The 18566-nt window shown below is 39.2% G+C and overlaps 1 protein-coding gene across 5 annotated transcripts in view; it reads left to right on the plus strand.

Annotated features, from left to right (window-relative positions):
- LOC126353925 (uncharacterized) overlaps positions 1-9752 on the plus strand; it is a 142816-nt gene extending 133064 nt beyond the window's left edge. For all 5 annotated transcript variants that reach the window (XM_050003178.1, XM_050003181.1, XM_050003176.1 and 2 more), the window contains one exon: positions 8322-9752. In XM_050003178.1, the coding sequence (XP_049859135.1) occupies positions 8322-8419 (98 nt within the window). In that variant the 3' untranslated portion in view covers positions 8420-9752. The remainder of the gene's footprint in view (positions 1-8321) is intronic.
- Positions 9753-18566: the final 8814 nt, after the last annotated feature.

Below are 18566 nucleotides of genomic sequence, written 5' to 3' on the forward strand. Positions count from 1 at the left end.
TTTTTAATTTCTTTGCCCACCGCTTCTGTTTTTGCCAGTTGAATGGAATAGAGCTTAAACCTAAGGGGGTCATGTGCCTTTACTTGAAAACAATAATGTAGTGCTTCATGCACCTTGGTTTCTTTGAAAATTGCTCTTTTGTGCTGTAGTAGTATGTATTCTAACTTATAGGCTTGTTGCACAGTTAAACCCTTAATGCTTGTGATCTTTTCTTTGATCCTAATCTCGATATTTACCTCCTCCTGTGACTCTACTGTTGTAAAGAAATTAAGGATTTCTCGCAGTTTGAGACCTCAACTCATTTTTTCCCTGAGTATTTGTATTCTGGCATTACTTTCATCACGCTGTGGTCCCAGGTTCCCTACAAATTTTATTACATTTTCCTCCTTTCCCTGTTTCATTTTCATTACACCTTCAGTAAAATTTAGCATTTCTCTATTAGCAATTAACCAATGTGCTCCCAGGATTAAATTGACTTACAGGCCGATCACTGCCATGGCATTAACTGTGAATGTCTCTTCCTGCAGTGTAAGTTCCAATAACATCAGCTTCCTTATAACCTTACTTCGAGCCCCAAAGGCAGGAACTATTGTTACTCCTTGTACAGATAGCTCTGGTACTTGCACAGTTTTCTTTATTCTCTTGTCACTTGAGGTTGCACTAACTTCGCTACGCGAGTCCAGAATCACAACTGTCTTAATGTTTTGCACTTCAATTTCTACAGCTGATTGGTAAGTTTTCTCTACCTCTGGCCTATCCTCTTCCATAATTGCATCTTTACTGTTATCCCTCTCCTCATATTCCAAGAATCTCATTAGTGGACCACATGTTTCGGCCATTCACAATTGGACCATGTCCAAACCGCTTATGCGTTTTCATACTCCCCTTGATTTTTTTCCTTCTCCGGAATACGATCTCTGCCTGGAACTAATCATTATTACTATAACATTCCCGGCTAGCGTTTTAGTTATTTCCTCCCCTAAATTCTTTTCGAAATCCACCTCTTCCCCTTCTAGATGGACTACAGTTACTATCGTGAGGTCTGTCTTGCTCCATTCAACCATGCTTGCTGTTACTGTTTGACATGTTATTCCTGTTTTGAGTTGTAGTGGCGGAGGTCTGTATGCCACCTGTTTTTACGCCAGCCTTCCAGCACTTGCCTGTTGCCGAAAAGCGCGTACAGTTGTTCTAATACATACAGGAAGTTGTTAACCTCACTCTTCTTGACATGAATTATTTCTACTAAGTCAGATTAATGTAAAGGGTCAGTTCAATACCTGTTATTTTCTCAGTAGTACTGAAAGAACTCCGTATAACTATTGCAGCCACTGTTTTCAAAGCTCGTAGCTTCAAATATTTCTGATTTTATACTGTTTTGTGTACTTGTGGACCAGTATTGATTTAAGAATGCTTTAATAAATTCTTGGTATATTTTACATGTGTTTCTGACTCCTGTTCCCCATGATATTGCGTCTCCTTTAAAATGACTGGCTACAAACTTTATTTTCTGTTGTTCTGTCATGTTGTCAAGTATGATGCCCTGAGACTGATGAATGAAAGCAATAGGATGTATACTACATTTGCTAGAAAAGTTATGAAATTTGTAAGCATTGGTATTACTGATTACTTCATGAATAAGAACAACACCCTTACATTTTTGCTGTTCAATTCACGTTTCGAGTTTGTGTTTTAACGCAACTTCCATGGCACCTATGTTTTTACTCATCTCACTTACTTGACCTGTTTATTCTACTTTCTGTTCAGTTTCTCTCAAACGACCCTGAATCGTATTTGTATTACCATTACAAACAGATTCTATTCATGATACTTAATGGCTAAGGACTGCATTTTTGTCCTTTAAGTCTATGACCTGTTTGCTTTGCCTTTCATAGGTATCTTTGCAAGTTTTGTGTATTTTACACTGATCATTGTAAGTTAATGACTTCATTCCTAACTGACAATACAAAAGTATCTTGAGTTTGCATGAGATCATTTATTTTCACTACTTCATCATCAATCTTATGATTAACTGCTTGCTTACGCTTATCTAATTTTTGGCCCCATTCTTTACTCTCATCCTCAATTCTTAATTCTTCTTCTTCTTTTCTCTCTCTCTCTCTCTCTCTCTCTCTCTCTCTCTCTCTCTCTCTCTCTCTCTCTCTCTCTTTTTTTTCCCAAGCACCTATTCTAGCTTCATGAGAATCGACCTATGTCTCTAAATGTTTAAACTTACGATTAATTTTTGATATCTCCTCGTTTGTTGTTTCTAATTCATCTACAAGTAATTTTTGCCCTTTCTTTAATTCACTTGTATCCTGTATTATTTTCTTTATTGTTTGTAACTCCATTAACATTTAAATCACACTTTTGTTTTTATCTTGTGTAGGACACGTATCAGCTGATGCTGTTCTATGGCGTAACATTTGTTCTACTTGTTGATACATTAGCAGTGTTGTAGTATCGTTACACATACATTTCTCAAAACAAGTGAAATTTAAAGGGTAACCATGGGAATTTGTCATACTGAAAACTGGGTTAAATACAATGAAAAGTTTATAAATAATTAATAAGAAAAGTTTGCCTTTTTGACACCTAACACTCGAATATGCTGACCAATCAGAAGCAAGTTCAGTACAATTGGCAGACTATCCCATAGGAATAGTACTTACTGTACCATCTGCTGCTTGTACCTCACTCCACTTTTGTACCATACACTACTGCTTGTGTATCAAGCTGCATCAAGATGAGCTTGTACGGTGATAAAATACTGGTGGCCGTAGCCAGGAATATCACACCAGGTGTAACACTTTTCACTTTCTCTGTTATCTTGAGGCATATGAGATAGAGTGAATGTGTGATTGAATCAGAGTGAAATGGGAATGAGTGTATGAGTGTTGTTTTGTGGATTTCATTCTTCCTTTATGCATCAATTTATAATTTTGTCGACATTCATTCCTTTTAAAATTGTCAGGGTGCTGATAACCTGCTGTTGAGGGCCCATAGTAAAAACACACACACACACACTCCTCTGTTGACATTTCCCACTCAAGGAGCTGCAATAGTTCTGTATGTCACTCGTGCAGTTATAGTATGCAGTGCCCTGCTTAACTGCTGTAAGTTACCTAAAGAATGGATTGTTGTTCCTAAAAATGATTTCTATTTCGTAGTTTCTTTGAAAATGTGAGAAGTCAACAGTAACTCTCAGTTTTATAAATTTAAGTTCTGTAAATACATGACAGTGCATCATTTTGTTCTTCATTGCTGAATTTAATTGCTTATGTCCTTGGGATTCCTTCATTATGTACAAAAGCCTTTTTCCGTCACTGGTATAAAAATGACTTCCTGTCCATAATTATAATTTATACAGTAGCTTATTCTAAAAAAAACTTTGATATTCAGTTGAAACAATAGTGTGCACGTACGCGCACACTGTGTGTGTGTGTGTATGTGCGTGTGTGTGTGTGTGTGTGTGTGTGTGTGATTCAGTATTACCAAGCACAACTACCAAGAACTAGAAGTATCAGGATTGATAAAGTATTAAGTTGTGGTTGTTCATTAGATTACGAGGACTTTGCTAGCTTGACCGTAATACTGATGCAATCAAATATTTTTCTCTGTTTTGACTGTGTGTGTGTAAGATTTTCAAAGGATCCATTTCATTTTCTAATAACATCCGCTGGCGAACCTTTCCAATGTGGCTGCAAAGATTGGTTACATTACCATGTTCTGAGCTGTTTGTTGCAGAGTTTGCATGTGGCGGAAGTATTAGAGTTCTTTTTGAAATATCTACAGACTTTGCTTTTCAATTTAGATGGTGGCATTTTATCAACTAAGAAAATATTTTATCATACTAAGTAGATGAAGTGTGAAAGGTGTTTAAAGCTGGTTTTCTAGATGGGCGCTTACCACTATCCCATGTTGGCTGACTTGCGTGAAAATTCCAACTAGATGCTGTCACGATTGGTGTGTTATACTGAAAGCACATAGTTGCTTTCAAATGTTATTCTTATATGTAGCAAAGACTGTGAAAGTAAATTTAAGATTTTGTTAGATGACACAATGAGAGGAAGAAAAAAAAATAGCTACTATAAAGTCACAACCATCAGGTCTTTGAAGTCAGCAGTAGTTGAAAACAGAAGACAATCAACAAGTGTTCCTAATCATGCCAATAAGGCACAAAAACAACTTCGGTGCCATTGGACGGCTTGTAGTGTGGTGTAACATGTTCATTTTACAGTTACCGTTTTACATAGGTGGACTGCCAATTGTTGATGTGTTCTATTGTTGGTTGTTTCGAATGATGCACGAGTAACGTAAACATGTTCAATATAAGTGGAACATGATTCTTGAACTGTGAGTGCAACTTATAGAACAAACCCAAAAATACATTTCAATAATACAGTTATTACAGAAAATCACAGGAAATGAAAAATAGAGAAATAAAACTTGCTTTATGATCTAATAATTTACATGTGCCTGTAGCAGATAAAAATATATTCACTGTTAGCTTATGCTATAGAAAAGCGTAGGAAATAAAAATAAAACAATACTGCTGTTTTACGATCTAATAACTTCAGCTGAATGTGTAGCAGGTGAAAATACATTAGCTATTAATACATTCTTCTGGATAAAAACATGAGAAATGAAAATAAAATAAAACCTTTGTTTTGTGAACTAATAACTGAGATAAGTGTGCAACAAATAAATCAAATATAAAACTGCATGATTACACTGAAACTCATAGGAAAATAAAACTTGTTTTACAATCAGTGATCTCAGCTTTGGCTTCATTGACATTGCTCATGACGTTAAGAACTCTTTATTACAATCATTGCTACTGCCTCTACTGCTATTTTTGTAGCTCATATGAGCCATGTTAGTAAACAATTTCGCTATTCTTCATGACAGAATTGAACCATGTTCATTAAAAACGTTGGCCATCCATTTCAGCATATTGTTAACTATAGGCAGCAGTAATAATGTGCTATCAACATTAATGTGACTGTACAATATCATGCCATGTGCATCATTCATGTATTGCCGGATGCCTTTAGGTTACGTCCTTAGGCTGCGTTCACAGTGCCACTGGCAATGGTCATCAGATGCTGTCACCAGAGATTGCCCAATATCATCATTCGTTGTGCATCCTATCTCATTCATCAGTTTTTGATGGGATTGAGGTGGTTATGTATGCATTGAGTTAGATTTTAACCTCCGAGGACGGGATACATGCCGTGATGCCTCTGTGTTTGGAGATGGTGCCATAGTGCGGTGTTTGGTATTAAGAAGATTCTGACTGCAAGTAAATAAGCTATATCTGTCTCGAAAAGAACATGGCAAGTTCTGTATATCTTGTCCTCAGTTACTGGAATTACCAGACGAGTTTTATGAACGTATGAAATGGAGGGAGAAACACCATGCCACATTTGTTAAAAACACTTTAACTTTGTGACGCCACCTCACCAGCGATTAGCATCAGAAGGGACCACCACCTCAGATATTAATAGGCCGAAATTGATATTTTTCATGTTTATACACATGTCCCGTCAGATCACCAAAGTTATTTTCTGTCGGGCTGGGCTAGCAGTTGGATGGGTGACTGTCCGGTCTGCCGAGCGCTGTGGGCAAGCGGGGTGCACTGAGAGCCCTTGTGAGGCAAATTGAGGAGCTACTTGATTGAGAAGTGGTGGCTCCCGTCTGGTAAACAGACAACGCACTGGAGAATCTTATGCTGACCACATGCCCCTCTATATCCACACCCAGTGATGCCTGTGGGCTGAGAATGACAGCAGCCAATCAGTACTCTTGGGTGTTCATGGCCTGTACGGGCAGAGTTTAGTTTAGTTTTTATCACGAAAATATGTAGTTTCAGTGATACATTGCACTAATGATCTCTCCAAAACACGTTATTCAGAGTGGTTTATTGTGCTGCAGTGGCAGGATGTATGTCATCGGTATGTAAAGTTTTTGCCAATGAGGTTATGAGCACATAATGGTTAATTTACACGATAAAAGTGCATGTTTCTGTTGTACATTAAAAACAAAGATTCCAAGACTTACCAAGCGGGAAAGCGCCGGTAGACAGGCACAATAAAATAACACACAAACACCACACACACAAAATTTCGAGCTTTCACAACCGGCGGCTGCTTCGTCAGGAAAGAGGGAAGGAAAAGGAAAGATGAAAGGATGTGGGTTTTAAGGGAGAGGGTAAGGAGTCATTCCAATCCTGGGAGCGGAAAGACTTACCTTAGGGGGAAAAAAAGGATAGGTATATACTTGTGTGTGTGCGCGCGCGCGCGCCCGCACACACACACACACACACACACACACACACACACACAAGCAGACATATTTAAAGGCAAAGAGTTTGGGCAGAGATGTCAGTCGAGGCGGAAGTGTGGAGGCAAAGATGATGTTGAATGACAGGTGAGGTACGAGTGGCGGCAAAACACTGTGCCAAGATGTGCTGGCCGTGCACCAAGGCATGTTTAGCCACAGGGTGATCCTCATTACCAACAAACACTGTCTGCCTGTGTCCATTCATGCGAATGGACAGTTTTTTGCTGGTCATTCCCACATAGAAAGCGTCACAGTGTAGGCAGGTCAGTTGGTAAATCACGTGGGTGCTTTCACACGTGGCTCTGCCTTTGATTGTGTACACCTTCCGGATTACAGGACTGGAGTAGGTGTTTCTGTTGTATGATACATAGATAAAATAATTGCATAAGAAAAAAATGTCTTATTTAATTGATGAAAGGTAGATTTGTGGTTTCACAGCAGCTCACTTTATTCTGAAAATGGTGAACATAAATGCAGTGCTGGCAGAACATTCAGGTAATCAGATTCTAGTATACTTCACTGCTCTCTAAACACCCAGTGGATCTGACAAAGGAAGTGACAATATTCCTGGGGCAGTGTTATTTCAGATTGAAGGTTGCTTTTAATAAGAAAATTGACAATATTCCAGTGTCTTACAGCGCACTTGCACAGCTCCAAAAGTCGATATAGGACAAATTAAAAATTTCGTAGTACAGGTATTTGAGATGCAGAAATGTTGTTCTGCAGGCTAACGTCAATTAACCTTCAGTGACAGTCACTCTGTATATGTGTGAAGGGTAAACATGAATTTTAATATAAGATATTCTGAATGCGTAAAACACTGAAAAGTGGAAATAATTACATCACCGCCTATGGAAACCAGTTCAGGTAACAGAATCACCATCCTATTGCCATAAAGACAATGCCAGTAAGCAGCAACAATAATTTGTTGACAGCTGATGTCCACCTACCAGAACCCAAAAAGATCCACTACAGCAACTTTAAGTAAAAGATAAGCCAACCTTGTCATTTGAATAAATTATTTTTCCAGGTTTAATCCACACTTAAAATTTCTGATAAAGATTTTGCCCACTTGTGGTTTCCAATAAACCTGCAGTTTCAGTCCATAGATTCCGAACTCTATCCTGGTTATGATATTTTTTATGCTGAGGATGCCACAAACTCCATCTTTGACTAAAATTATCAATTTTTCCGAGTTCTTGTGTTGTGTTGGACATTATGACTGAAATCTTTTCCCTTTTGGTTCGCTTCTTTCGTTTTCTCTTTCGGTGTGGTTCCCCGTTAGTTTTTTGCTCTTTTAATTTCTCCAACTCCTTTTGGGAATTGTTTTATCTTGAAACTTGTTTGCCTGAGGAAAAAGGAACTGATGACCCTGTAGTTTGGTCCCTTTATACCCCAAACCAACCAACCACACATAAGGAAAAAACTGATTTGAATTTCACTGGTTGTGTCCGATACATACGTTTGGACGATGAGGTCGGCTACATTGTGACATTACACGTAATGGCATATCTTTGGCCCATGTCAGTCGTTGGCGGAATGCATTGGTATCGTTCCTCATTCTGCCATCGGCAATTTTAACTAGTCTATATGAATTAGCTCAGTTGATTGTTTGAAAAACAACACCGGAGTGGACAAGCTTGTATTAACGACTACTGGCATTGATAAACATGCCTGAGTGAACCTTGCTTTAGTCTCTTATCTTGATAATATTATAAATGTTAAAACTTAAATGTTTGTATATGCGTCATTGAGTCAGACTTAAGTGGCTGAATAGAATTGGATGGAATTTGACAGGCCGTGAATGGGACTGGATAGTATTTTTATTATGTATGGCCAGTGTTATTCATAATCTTTTCATAATCCATGATGAACTGTAGCAGAAAATTTTTTCAGAATAATAGCCAAAAAATTGTTATTGTGTATTAAACATAATGTCCCCATTTGTGATGAACTGACATTGTTGTATGATATTTCAGGAAAGAGGAGGGTGGTTCTTCTGCTACCAGACGGTAATTTAATGATGACGGACGTTGATGAAGAGCAGTATGCGGCACTGAATCTTGAAGAAAAGTGATTTAAAAACTTAAAATTGAGGTACAAGTTAAAGCACTGTCAAGTGATAGAAACGAAAGTGGGGGCATATGTGATAATACTATATCCTGTAATTTATTTTAGCAGATGACACAGTATTTATGTGTATAACTTTCATTTCGGAAAGTTGTCGTGCTTTTTCATTTGAAGCAGGCTCCAGGAAGAAAATGTTAGATCTAATATCTTTAATTTGTAACCTAGGATTTTTTTCCTTTTATTTAGCCAAACCGACAGTTTGACAGATCAGTTCAACTCAACAATTTATCTAAATAGTGTGTATATGTGTACATAAAAATTATATTTTTATATAAGGTTTAAAACTATGCAAATATGTTGTACAATTAATTATTTTTATGTAATTTGTGGAGTGTAGCAGCACTTGTTTTAATATTCCCTTCCAATAGTTGAGGGACAGCCCACAAAAGTAAAATAGATTACTGGAATGTGGTGTGTGAAGTCACATACTTGCCTTCAGTTTCTTGGTGTTTCTTCTCTTTTTAAGTTTTGTAAAAAGTGTATTGGCTGCCATAAATGTGATGGCTTCTTGCAGTGTAATTACAACATATGTAAATGAAATCTTGTTACAATTGCTGTAAGTTTGTACAAAAGACCATTTTGTAGCATAAATGTAGTTGTTTCAGAGATGTTTACGTATAGTGTCCCCAGATTTCTTCAGAAACCTTTTAATTTGATTTGTACAAAGTAGAAATACTCACCTCACATGATCATTGTTCACATATTTCATGCTCATTACACTCACAAATAAGAGACATTTTACATTTATTGATCTCTTTTACAAAATAGTTCTGTCATTCTAAAAATTAGTACCTATCCCTTATGTTATGACACTTCATTTGTGTTATATGCAAGATATCCTGTATATTATTGATTGCAATACATTATGAGTGGCATGTTTGTAATATACTTGTTTGTTACATAATGAAATTGTATAGTATTTCATACAGAGTGATATTGTGCACGAAATAAAATCTATTTGTAAATATTAAAGTTATTTTTAAAACAAAGATGTGATTCAAATTAATTTATGTGAATAGATTATTTGATTACGAAGCTTCACTCTTAAGTGTATCTTAAAGAAAATAGCAATAAATATGTACTGACTTTCTCTGTTTGCCTGTTGACATTGACTGTTGGCTCGTAGCGAGGTTCAGATATTTATGTTTTGTATGATATGTATGTGAACACATTCTGCAATTTGTTGTTGCCCAGATACCCATCATATTTGCAGTAATTGCTGCCTAATAGTATTAGTAAAGAAAAGTGAAACTGAAATTAAAATTGAAGTGTTAAATATATGGAGTGTCCATGTTTTGTCAAGACTGCCCATGAAAATTAGTTATTGGAGCATTTCACTCTTTTCATTCAACCCTCGTAATGAATATATAATTTCATTATTTAATTTTGTTTAAAAAATTCACTTTACTAATCTTCATTTTAAACTGCTGTATATTGCTTTTAGATGGGCTGAGTGGTTTAGTGATAGCCTACTTTCATTGCAGTCTGTAAAGATCAGTGTATTTCATGCACAGGGCAGTTGTCATAAAAAAAACTACCAGGAGCATTGCTATTAATACTCAGGTAAAAGTCTAATAAATGCTGTCTGAAAATCACATAGGATTCAGTGACTGTAATCAAAACTCACTTTTGATGCACTAGAAAAGAAATTCCTTGTAAATAATAGCTTACCAATAGACATAAATGGTTTGCACTGTCTGTTATCAAATTTTTGTGCATGCACACTGGGCAAGCATTTGTTTTCATTCACCCTGTACTTTCCTATGGAATTTTCCTGTGGGGCTGCACAGGTAAGATCAAAGAAATAGTCTATAAAAACGTGGAGTTGTAATTTGAGGGGTGGTCAAAAAGTTTCTAGCGAAGATAGTTACTGTAATGTTTCACACAAACACCACCACCTACTTTTATGGTGACCCTTTGTGGGTATGCAAGTCAAATTTCGCAGCTCCAGCTTCGTTAGTTTTGCCACCAGGATGCATTGTATACCGTAGTGGAAACAAAATGGCGAATATCGAGAACAGGGCTGTGAGTGAATATCTTCATTTGAAGAGAACGACACCCAAGGAAATTGCGGAGGACGTGCAGAATACACTTGAGGACAGTGCTCTGTCTTATGCAACAGTGAAAAACTGGTTGTCCAACTTCAAACATGGAAGAACGAGTGTGGAAGATGTGCCAAGGAGCAGAAAACCTGTCACTGTTGCCACTGATGAAACATTGACTGCAATTCACGATACGATTTTGCAGGATCCCCGAACAACGTTGTAGAATATTGTAGAATTCGATATAAGCCGATGTACATGCCCTTATTTAGGGTTTAAATTGGAGTTTTGTATTCTGGTGCAAAAGTCTGTAACATGTTGGCAGTGACAATTTACAAGAAAAGAAAAAGGGGGGAAATAATATCTCATTAACCACTCATATAATTTTTGAGAATATATATTTTCAATAATGAAAGTATGCATAACTCAAATGCTTGCTTTAAACAGGTCGTGACTTCATCAGTATGTAGAGAGCTGATAGTGGTTTGTGTAAAGTTAAATAAATTCTTTGAAGTATCTCATAAAAAACAGCAATTGAGTTGTGGAGTAGGGGTTTGTTTTTTCCTAATGTACATATGCAGGAAGGGCAAAAGAAAACTGACCCAGAAAATACAGTATTTATAAGACTGACACACAACAGACCCTTGTTAACGAACTGGAGTAATGCCCATCACTGTAAATACGGGAACTGTGATTTCAGTGCAGCAGTTGATTACTTACTTCACATCTGCCCACACGCTCATCTCTTGGTTGCTCCGTTCAGAGTACTTAACTTTGTCAATAAGTCTGACAGTGTGAGAGGTGCAGATGTTTTTAGTGAATGCAACATAAAATAGTGCTTGTGATTAAACAGTGTGGATTCATTGTAGAGTGTTATGCTAAGCACAAATTGTGGACCAAGCGTGTGGAACTGACTCTGCAAGAGTTTAAGACTGGAAGTGCAAAACTTCATGGAAGAATTGCATGAAACTGTAGCAGATAAAAATCACAATTATCCAAAGAATTCTTGTGAATACACTGGTATGCAAAACTCAAGGAAGAAATTAACTGTTATATCATGTCATGTCTCATGACAAGTAACATAGCATGAAGAAACATGGGCCGTTAATGGAAAGAACTGCTACAGTATAGCAGAGAAGTTAACTGAAAGAAATACACAATGTTCTGAACAAAGACAAAAATTACAGTTAAATCATTGTGATTTATGATGGTTTGCTGGACAGTACAAAAGGCAGGACTTGGTTCTTACAGGGACCAAAGACCTAAGCAGTTTGAGCCCATAAGATCTTACAACAAATTTTGCTTGGTTATTAATAAGGTGTGTGATAACTACAAATGCCAGTGGGTGCTCTGCAGTGTGCTCACTTGCTACCCATAAGGTTGGTGGGCTGTTCCATTCCCCACCAGTGCCGTTAACAACTGCTGGATGGCTGTTAGTGCTTTGAATGTGTTGCAGTATGTCTGTCCAACACCTTCAATATGTGTTCAATGGGATTTAAGTCTGAGGAGAATGGGCAGGTCAGTCCATTCGCCAAATATTCTCTTGTTCCAAGAGCTGCTTCAACTGTGTTTATTCGATACAGTCACACATTATCATCTATGAAAACAAAGCCAGGTCTGAATGCGCCTCTGAAAAGTATCACATGGGAAAGGAGTACAGTGTCACAGTAATGTTGACTGGTGAATGTACTGTGTTCAAAGATTTGAAGGTCAGTGCGCCCATCTCACATTGTGCCTCCCCACATCATAACACCTGGACCATCAAAATAATAATGTCTGACAATGCTAAACGTACCCTAATGTGCTAAGAGGTGCGGACACATAATGCACATGATCGCTATGATGGTACACTTGGGATGTTGAGAGGCATATTGTTGTGTGGGAATACTGGCCTCCAAATCTTTGAGCACAGTACATTCACCAGTCAACTGTTGTGACACTGCACTGCTTGCCCATTTGCATCCTTTCAGGGAGGCATTTGACATTGACTTCATTGTTATAGATGACAATGTGTGAGTGCATCCAACAGTGGAAGTGGAGGAGCTCATGGAACGAGTGGCTATTTGTCGAATGGACTGGCCTGCCTGTTCCCGTGACATTTCCCATCAACCACATGTGGGATGCATCCAGGAGACATACTGCAGCACATTCACATCCACTAATGACCATCCAGCAGTTATCAGCAACTATGGTGGAGGAACAGAATGTCCTGTCAGAAGAACTCTTTACCAATTTTGTGACCAGCTGGCAGCGTGTTGAAAACCATGTATTTTTGTCTGAGGTGTTTACGCACCGATTTAGGAACCATTTCCTGCCTTTTACAATGACCAGGGGACCATCATAAATCAATGGTTGCAGTATAACTGTTGTATTTGAATAAAAGTGTCATTTATTTTTGTCTCATTGTGTATTTTTTCCAGTTATGTTTCATACTATATTCTAGAAGTTTTTTCTATGAATAGTCTAAGTTCTGTCAAGTTATGTACTTGGCAGTGACACATCATGCAAAATGAATACTGGGATGGTTTCTTAAACAGTCTGTGTCTGAGAATTTGCAGAATGTTATTCTCTCTTTCTTTCTATGAAGGTGTAGTTACTATAGTTAGAAGCTCTGTATTTCTTACTAACAGTAAAAGCCTGGGCAAAAAAATCTGTTTTTATCACTAATCAGAAACACTGCAGTCAACTGATATTGATTCATCAGGCTCTTTTATTGAAAAAGGGGGCACTTTTTTTGTCATGTCTGTTGGCCCAGTTTTTGCAGGATTGATGTTCTCATACTTGTTTGGTCCTCGTAATTTTGTAGTTTCCCTGAAACGTCTTTTGCAAATGTCATGATGGTTCCTTTGCAAAGGCAATGATCAGAAAATCTCTGTTGGTGACCCTACTCTTAAGATTGACAAATGAAATGTGGAACTCTGTGTCAATTCTGGGACTGATGAGTTTATCTGGGTAAAAGAAAAGTATGTGGAGGATTCTCTCTATTCCCAACAGCACTACTTCTCCACAAGGTAATTTTTCAAACTAGAACAAGCAACCATATGATTATTGTTCACTGGTTTTGTGATTGATTTATTTTCTCAGGATGATGATAAGTGGTTAGTGCGCAATTTAAAGTGCCCTGATTCAGAAACACTTTGCTATTATCCCTTAATTCTATGGCCTCCTCCACTCCCATCTGCCCTTCTCTATTGTTGGGTGAGAAGTGAAGTAGTTAGTTAAATGGACATCCACAGCTTCAATAAAATTTGCACAGGAACCTTATAAATATCTTATGCAGAGTACTTATGAAGTTACTTTAATGCGCTGCATACTAATACCGTTTAGGTTCAGTATTTCTACTGGCAGGCAGCTAAAGATAGCAATATTCGATTTGTAAAAAGAGAATATATATATAGAGGGAAACATTCCATGTGGGAAAAATATATCTAAAAACAAAGTTGATGTGACTTACCAAACAAAAGTGCTGGCAGGTCAATAGACACACAAAATTCGAGCTTTCGCAACCGGCGGTTGCTTCGTCAGGAAAGAGGGAAAGATGAAAGGATGTGGGTTTTAAAGGAGAGGGTAAGGAGTCATTCCAATCCCGGGAGTGGAAAGACTTACCTTAGGGGGAAAAAAGGATAGGTATACTCTCACACACACACCCATCTAACACTTTTAGCATACAATTTCCTAATCCAATTCTCTTGGCATTGCCTGATTTAATGTGACTATGCTCCAATGCTCGTTTCACTTTTGTTGATGTTCACTGTTACAATCAACAAAAATTGGCAAGGGAAGAGCATAGATGATAATGATAACATGAACAACTTGTGGCCTGTAACCGAGATGACAGTGTCAATAAATATTGATTACCTGCCTCCTTACTAAATATTCTGCACCTGCAAGCACTTGCACAGCATTAGTACTTTGATTAGGCTACATCAGATTAGATTTACTTCCATTCCAATTGATACGTAGTGAGGAGGTTCTCCAGGATGTAGAACATCTCAGAAAAACAATAATACATGACAAATATTTACAACTAAAACAAATAAGCTAAGTGGAATGATCGTCCTTTCTCTTTTTTATTTTGTTTTTTCAATCAGTATCTCATGAGATATTGCTGTGCAGGTTACTTAAATTACTGGCATGAGTACGTTCAATTAAAATACTTCTTTCACTATCAAACAAACATTATTTAGTGTTTAGTAGTGATATGACTGTTCTGCAATTACCCTTGACTGGCATTAGCAGGAATTATGTATCTTCTTGGTGGTTTCTGCACTACAATTGGTTTTAACAAAATAGTAACATAAACAATTCAAAAGCTGTTCACTATCCTCATAACTAAAATAGTTTGTGGTTTTTAAATCAGAAACCACTTCCTCAAAACTTCTCGAGAAATCACTATGTACAAGCACCTGTTTATTGGAAGTAAAAGTAAACCTGCTTATTACTGCAGTTCAGTGATGCGCACTGTGTCTCCAGTCTTGAAAGAGACAATGTGGCTTATCCACACTTTCCAGTCTGCCAAAATATCTTGAAGGGTCATTTCAAACTTAGACCGGAACTTGGCAGTAAGAAGGGTTGCCAGTATGTGACATTACCAGACAAAGTGGCACCCAACACCAATTCCATTCTAACTATTGTGAGGCACAAAAAATTGATAATCTTCCTCTTAGTGGCCACTCACAGTCAACAACATAAGTCAATGACTGTTGTTGCTTGCAGGTAGCTGGTTTGCAATGCATGGTTCTCTTGGTCTAAACGTGGAGATACTCTTTTTTTTTTTTTTTTTGGGAACCCCAAGTAGAATTCATAGAACTGTGTGATGCGTTTTTGGAAGGAACTTGTAGGGCTATGTCCATCCAGGCAGTATACAGTCATCTGCTCCAAACATCCCCCACTTCCCAGTACCATGGTGCATGAATATGAGGCACCAGAACTCCTGGAATGTATCGCAGATCATTGACATCAGGTTCATTTTGATGTCAAATGCAGAAATTGTCTGACTCTCGATGATCGTTTAGAGCAGTGTGCAGGTGGCCTGGCCCAGTGCCACCAAGCGAGGTGGCGCATTCTGTGCTTTCACCAAATCACTCCAACTAAATGCCGGGACGGTTCCTTCGAAAAGGCACCACCGATGCCCTTGTCCATCCCTAAGACAATCCGAGCTTGAGCTCCATCTCTAATGACCTCGATGTCGAAGGGACGTTAAACTCAATCTTCCTTTTTCCTTTCTGGCCCAGTGCCAATGTATATCACAGGCATTTGGTTCCACAGGTGCAGCAGAGAGGAGTGTCAGTCATTTGGGCTTGCATCATGTTCTGATGTTGGATTCTTTCATCACTGTTGAAAGTAGTTTGAGGATTGTCGATCTTCAGGACAAGGTCCTACAACCTACTGTCCAACTTTACTTTCAACATTTCAGCAATCGTTTTGTCTTTCAGGAATGAATTTTGATCGATGACAATTCCTTGATTTGCCAAATAGTCGCCCCAGCGTTATTGACCCGATAAATACACTCCTGGAAATTGAAATAAGAACACCGTGAATTCATTGTCCCAGGAAGGGGAAACTTTATTGACACATTCCTGGGGTCAGATACATCAGATGATCACACTGACAGAACCACAGGCACATAGACACAGGCAACAGAGCATGCACAATGTCGGCACTAGTACAGTGTATATCCACCTTTCGCAGCAATGCAAGCTGCTATTCTCCCATGGGGACGATCGAAGAGATGCTGTATGTAGTCCTGTGGAACGGCTTACCATGCCATTTCCACCTGGCGCCTCAGTTGGACCAGCGTTCGTGCTGGACGTGCAGACCGCGTGAGACGACGCTTCATCCAGTCCCAAACATACTCAATGGGGGACAGATCCGGAGATCTTGCTGGCCAGGGTAGTTGACTTACACCTCCTAGAGCACGTTGGGTGGCATGGGATACATGCGGACGTGCATTGTCCTGTTGCAACAGCAAGTTCCCTTGCTGGTCTAGGAATGGTAGAACGATGGGTTCGATGACGGTTTGGATGTACTGTGCACTATTCAGTGTCCCCTCGACGATCACCAGAGGTGTACGGCCAGTGTAGGAGATCGTTACCCACACCATGATGCCGGGTGTTGGCCCTGTGTGCCTCGGTCGTATGCAGTCCTGATTGTGACGCTCACCTGCACGGCGCCAAACACGCATACGACCATCATTGGCACCAAGGCAGAAGCGACTCTCATCGCTGAAGACGACACGTCTCCATTCGTCCCTCCATTCAGCCTGTCGCGACACCACTGGAGGCGGGCTGCACGATGTTGGGGCGTGAGCGGAAGACGGCCTAACGGTGTGCGGGACCGTAGCCCAGCTTCATGGAGACGGTTGCGAATGGTCCTTGCCGATACCCCAGAAGCAACAGTGTCCATAATTTGCTGGGAAGTGGCGGTGCGGTCCCCTACGGCACTGCGTAGGATCCTACGGTCTTGGCGTGCATCTGTGCGTTGCTGCGGTCCGGTCCCAGGTCGACGGGCACGTGCACCTTCCGCCGACCACTGGCGACAACATCGATGTACTGTGGAGACCTCACGGCCCACGTGTTGAGCAATTCGGCAGTACATCCACCCGGCCTCCCGCATGCCCACTATACCCCTTCGCTCAAAGTTCGTCAACTGCACATACGGTTCACGTCCACACTGTCGCGGCATGCTACCAGTGTTAAAGACTGCGATGGAGCTCCGTATGCCACGGCAAACTGGCGGCGGTGCACAAATGCTGCGCAGCTAGCGCCATTCGACGGCCAACACCGCGGTTCTTGGTGTGTCCGGTGTGCCGTGCGTGTGATCATTGCTTGTACAGCCCTCTCGCAGTGTCCGGAGCAAGTATGGTGGGTCTGACACACCGGTGTCAATGTGTTTTTTTTTCCATTTCCAGGAGTGTTAGATGACACTGGAATTGGTAAAAATACGGGAAGCACTAGGACTGCCGAAACCAAGTGAACTTCTGTTTCAGATAAGAGAATCTTAAGCAAAGTCGTTGTTGGCTGCCCTCCTTGTAGGAAATTTCTTTGATGTTAGTGGCAAGAAATTGTCACATAGTTCCATATTCGACGTAATTAGTTGAAGGTATGCCCATCATAAAAAATTAGACTAGTCTCAGAGAAGATACACAAGAAAAACGTGCGTAACCATTAAAGATTGCACACGAATCACTCTATGAAGGAAGCCATTTGCAGGCAAGTGACAGAGACAGTTTTGAGTGGATTAAAGGAAGCCCTCTGTCACCAACGAAGGAGACATGAAATTCGTGATAAGAGATTGGAACTCGGACTAGAAGCAGACAGTGAGTATAAAAGTCTCCAATTCGCTGTTTCAAACTTGTATGCCACTGAATAGTAGCGAGAACTCTGTTGAAGATCAAAGTAATGATTTTAACTTCTGATCACTGAGAATTTCTGTTTCGTATCTTATCCATTCAAAAAGTTGCGAGACTGAACTTAAGAAAGATAGAGAAAAATTAAGATGGTGGCTTTAATGCTTCAGGTGTTCTGCAAAATGTTCCTTCACTTGAGTACAACGCACAGAACGTTCGTACAACCATATGAAACAGACAGAAAAGACCTTCTTTAAAAAAATTAACTGTGAAAATACCGTGCTACATTTTATACGCTGATCTTGAATCTACCATAGCGATATTTAGAAACAAAGTAAAAGTTTATCAGATTAGGAATAATTACGAGTAGATTAAATTCACGAGGAATCGATTTATGTACTTGTGCGGTTTGGCTGTTAAAGTGGTTCCAATTTGTGTATGAGAATAGAGTGTGAACAGAGCATCCCTCTGAAAGAACAATTTTCAGGATATGGTTGACGTTACAGGAGCTGTATTACTTTGATTAGTACAGTAGCATCCATTTCTTCCTTGTCGAACTTTTGTATTGTACTGGAAAACATAATAATTTCTGCTAATGAAGTGCCACAGATTAAGAAGTAGGCTGCGTTGCATCTTCTGAAAGGTGGTTTAACCACGGTCGGTAACACAAATTTCCCTATCGCCTATGTGAGCGATATCGAGAA

This window comes from Schistocerca gregaria, chromosome 3 (assembly GCF_023897955.1).
Source record: "Schistocerca gregaria isolate iqSchGreg1 chromosome 3, iqSchGreg1.2, whole genome shotgun sequence".
NCBI classification, from domain to species: Eukaryota; Metazoa; Arthropoda; class Insecta; order Orthoptera; family Acrididae; genus Schistocerca; species Schistocerca gregaria.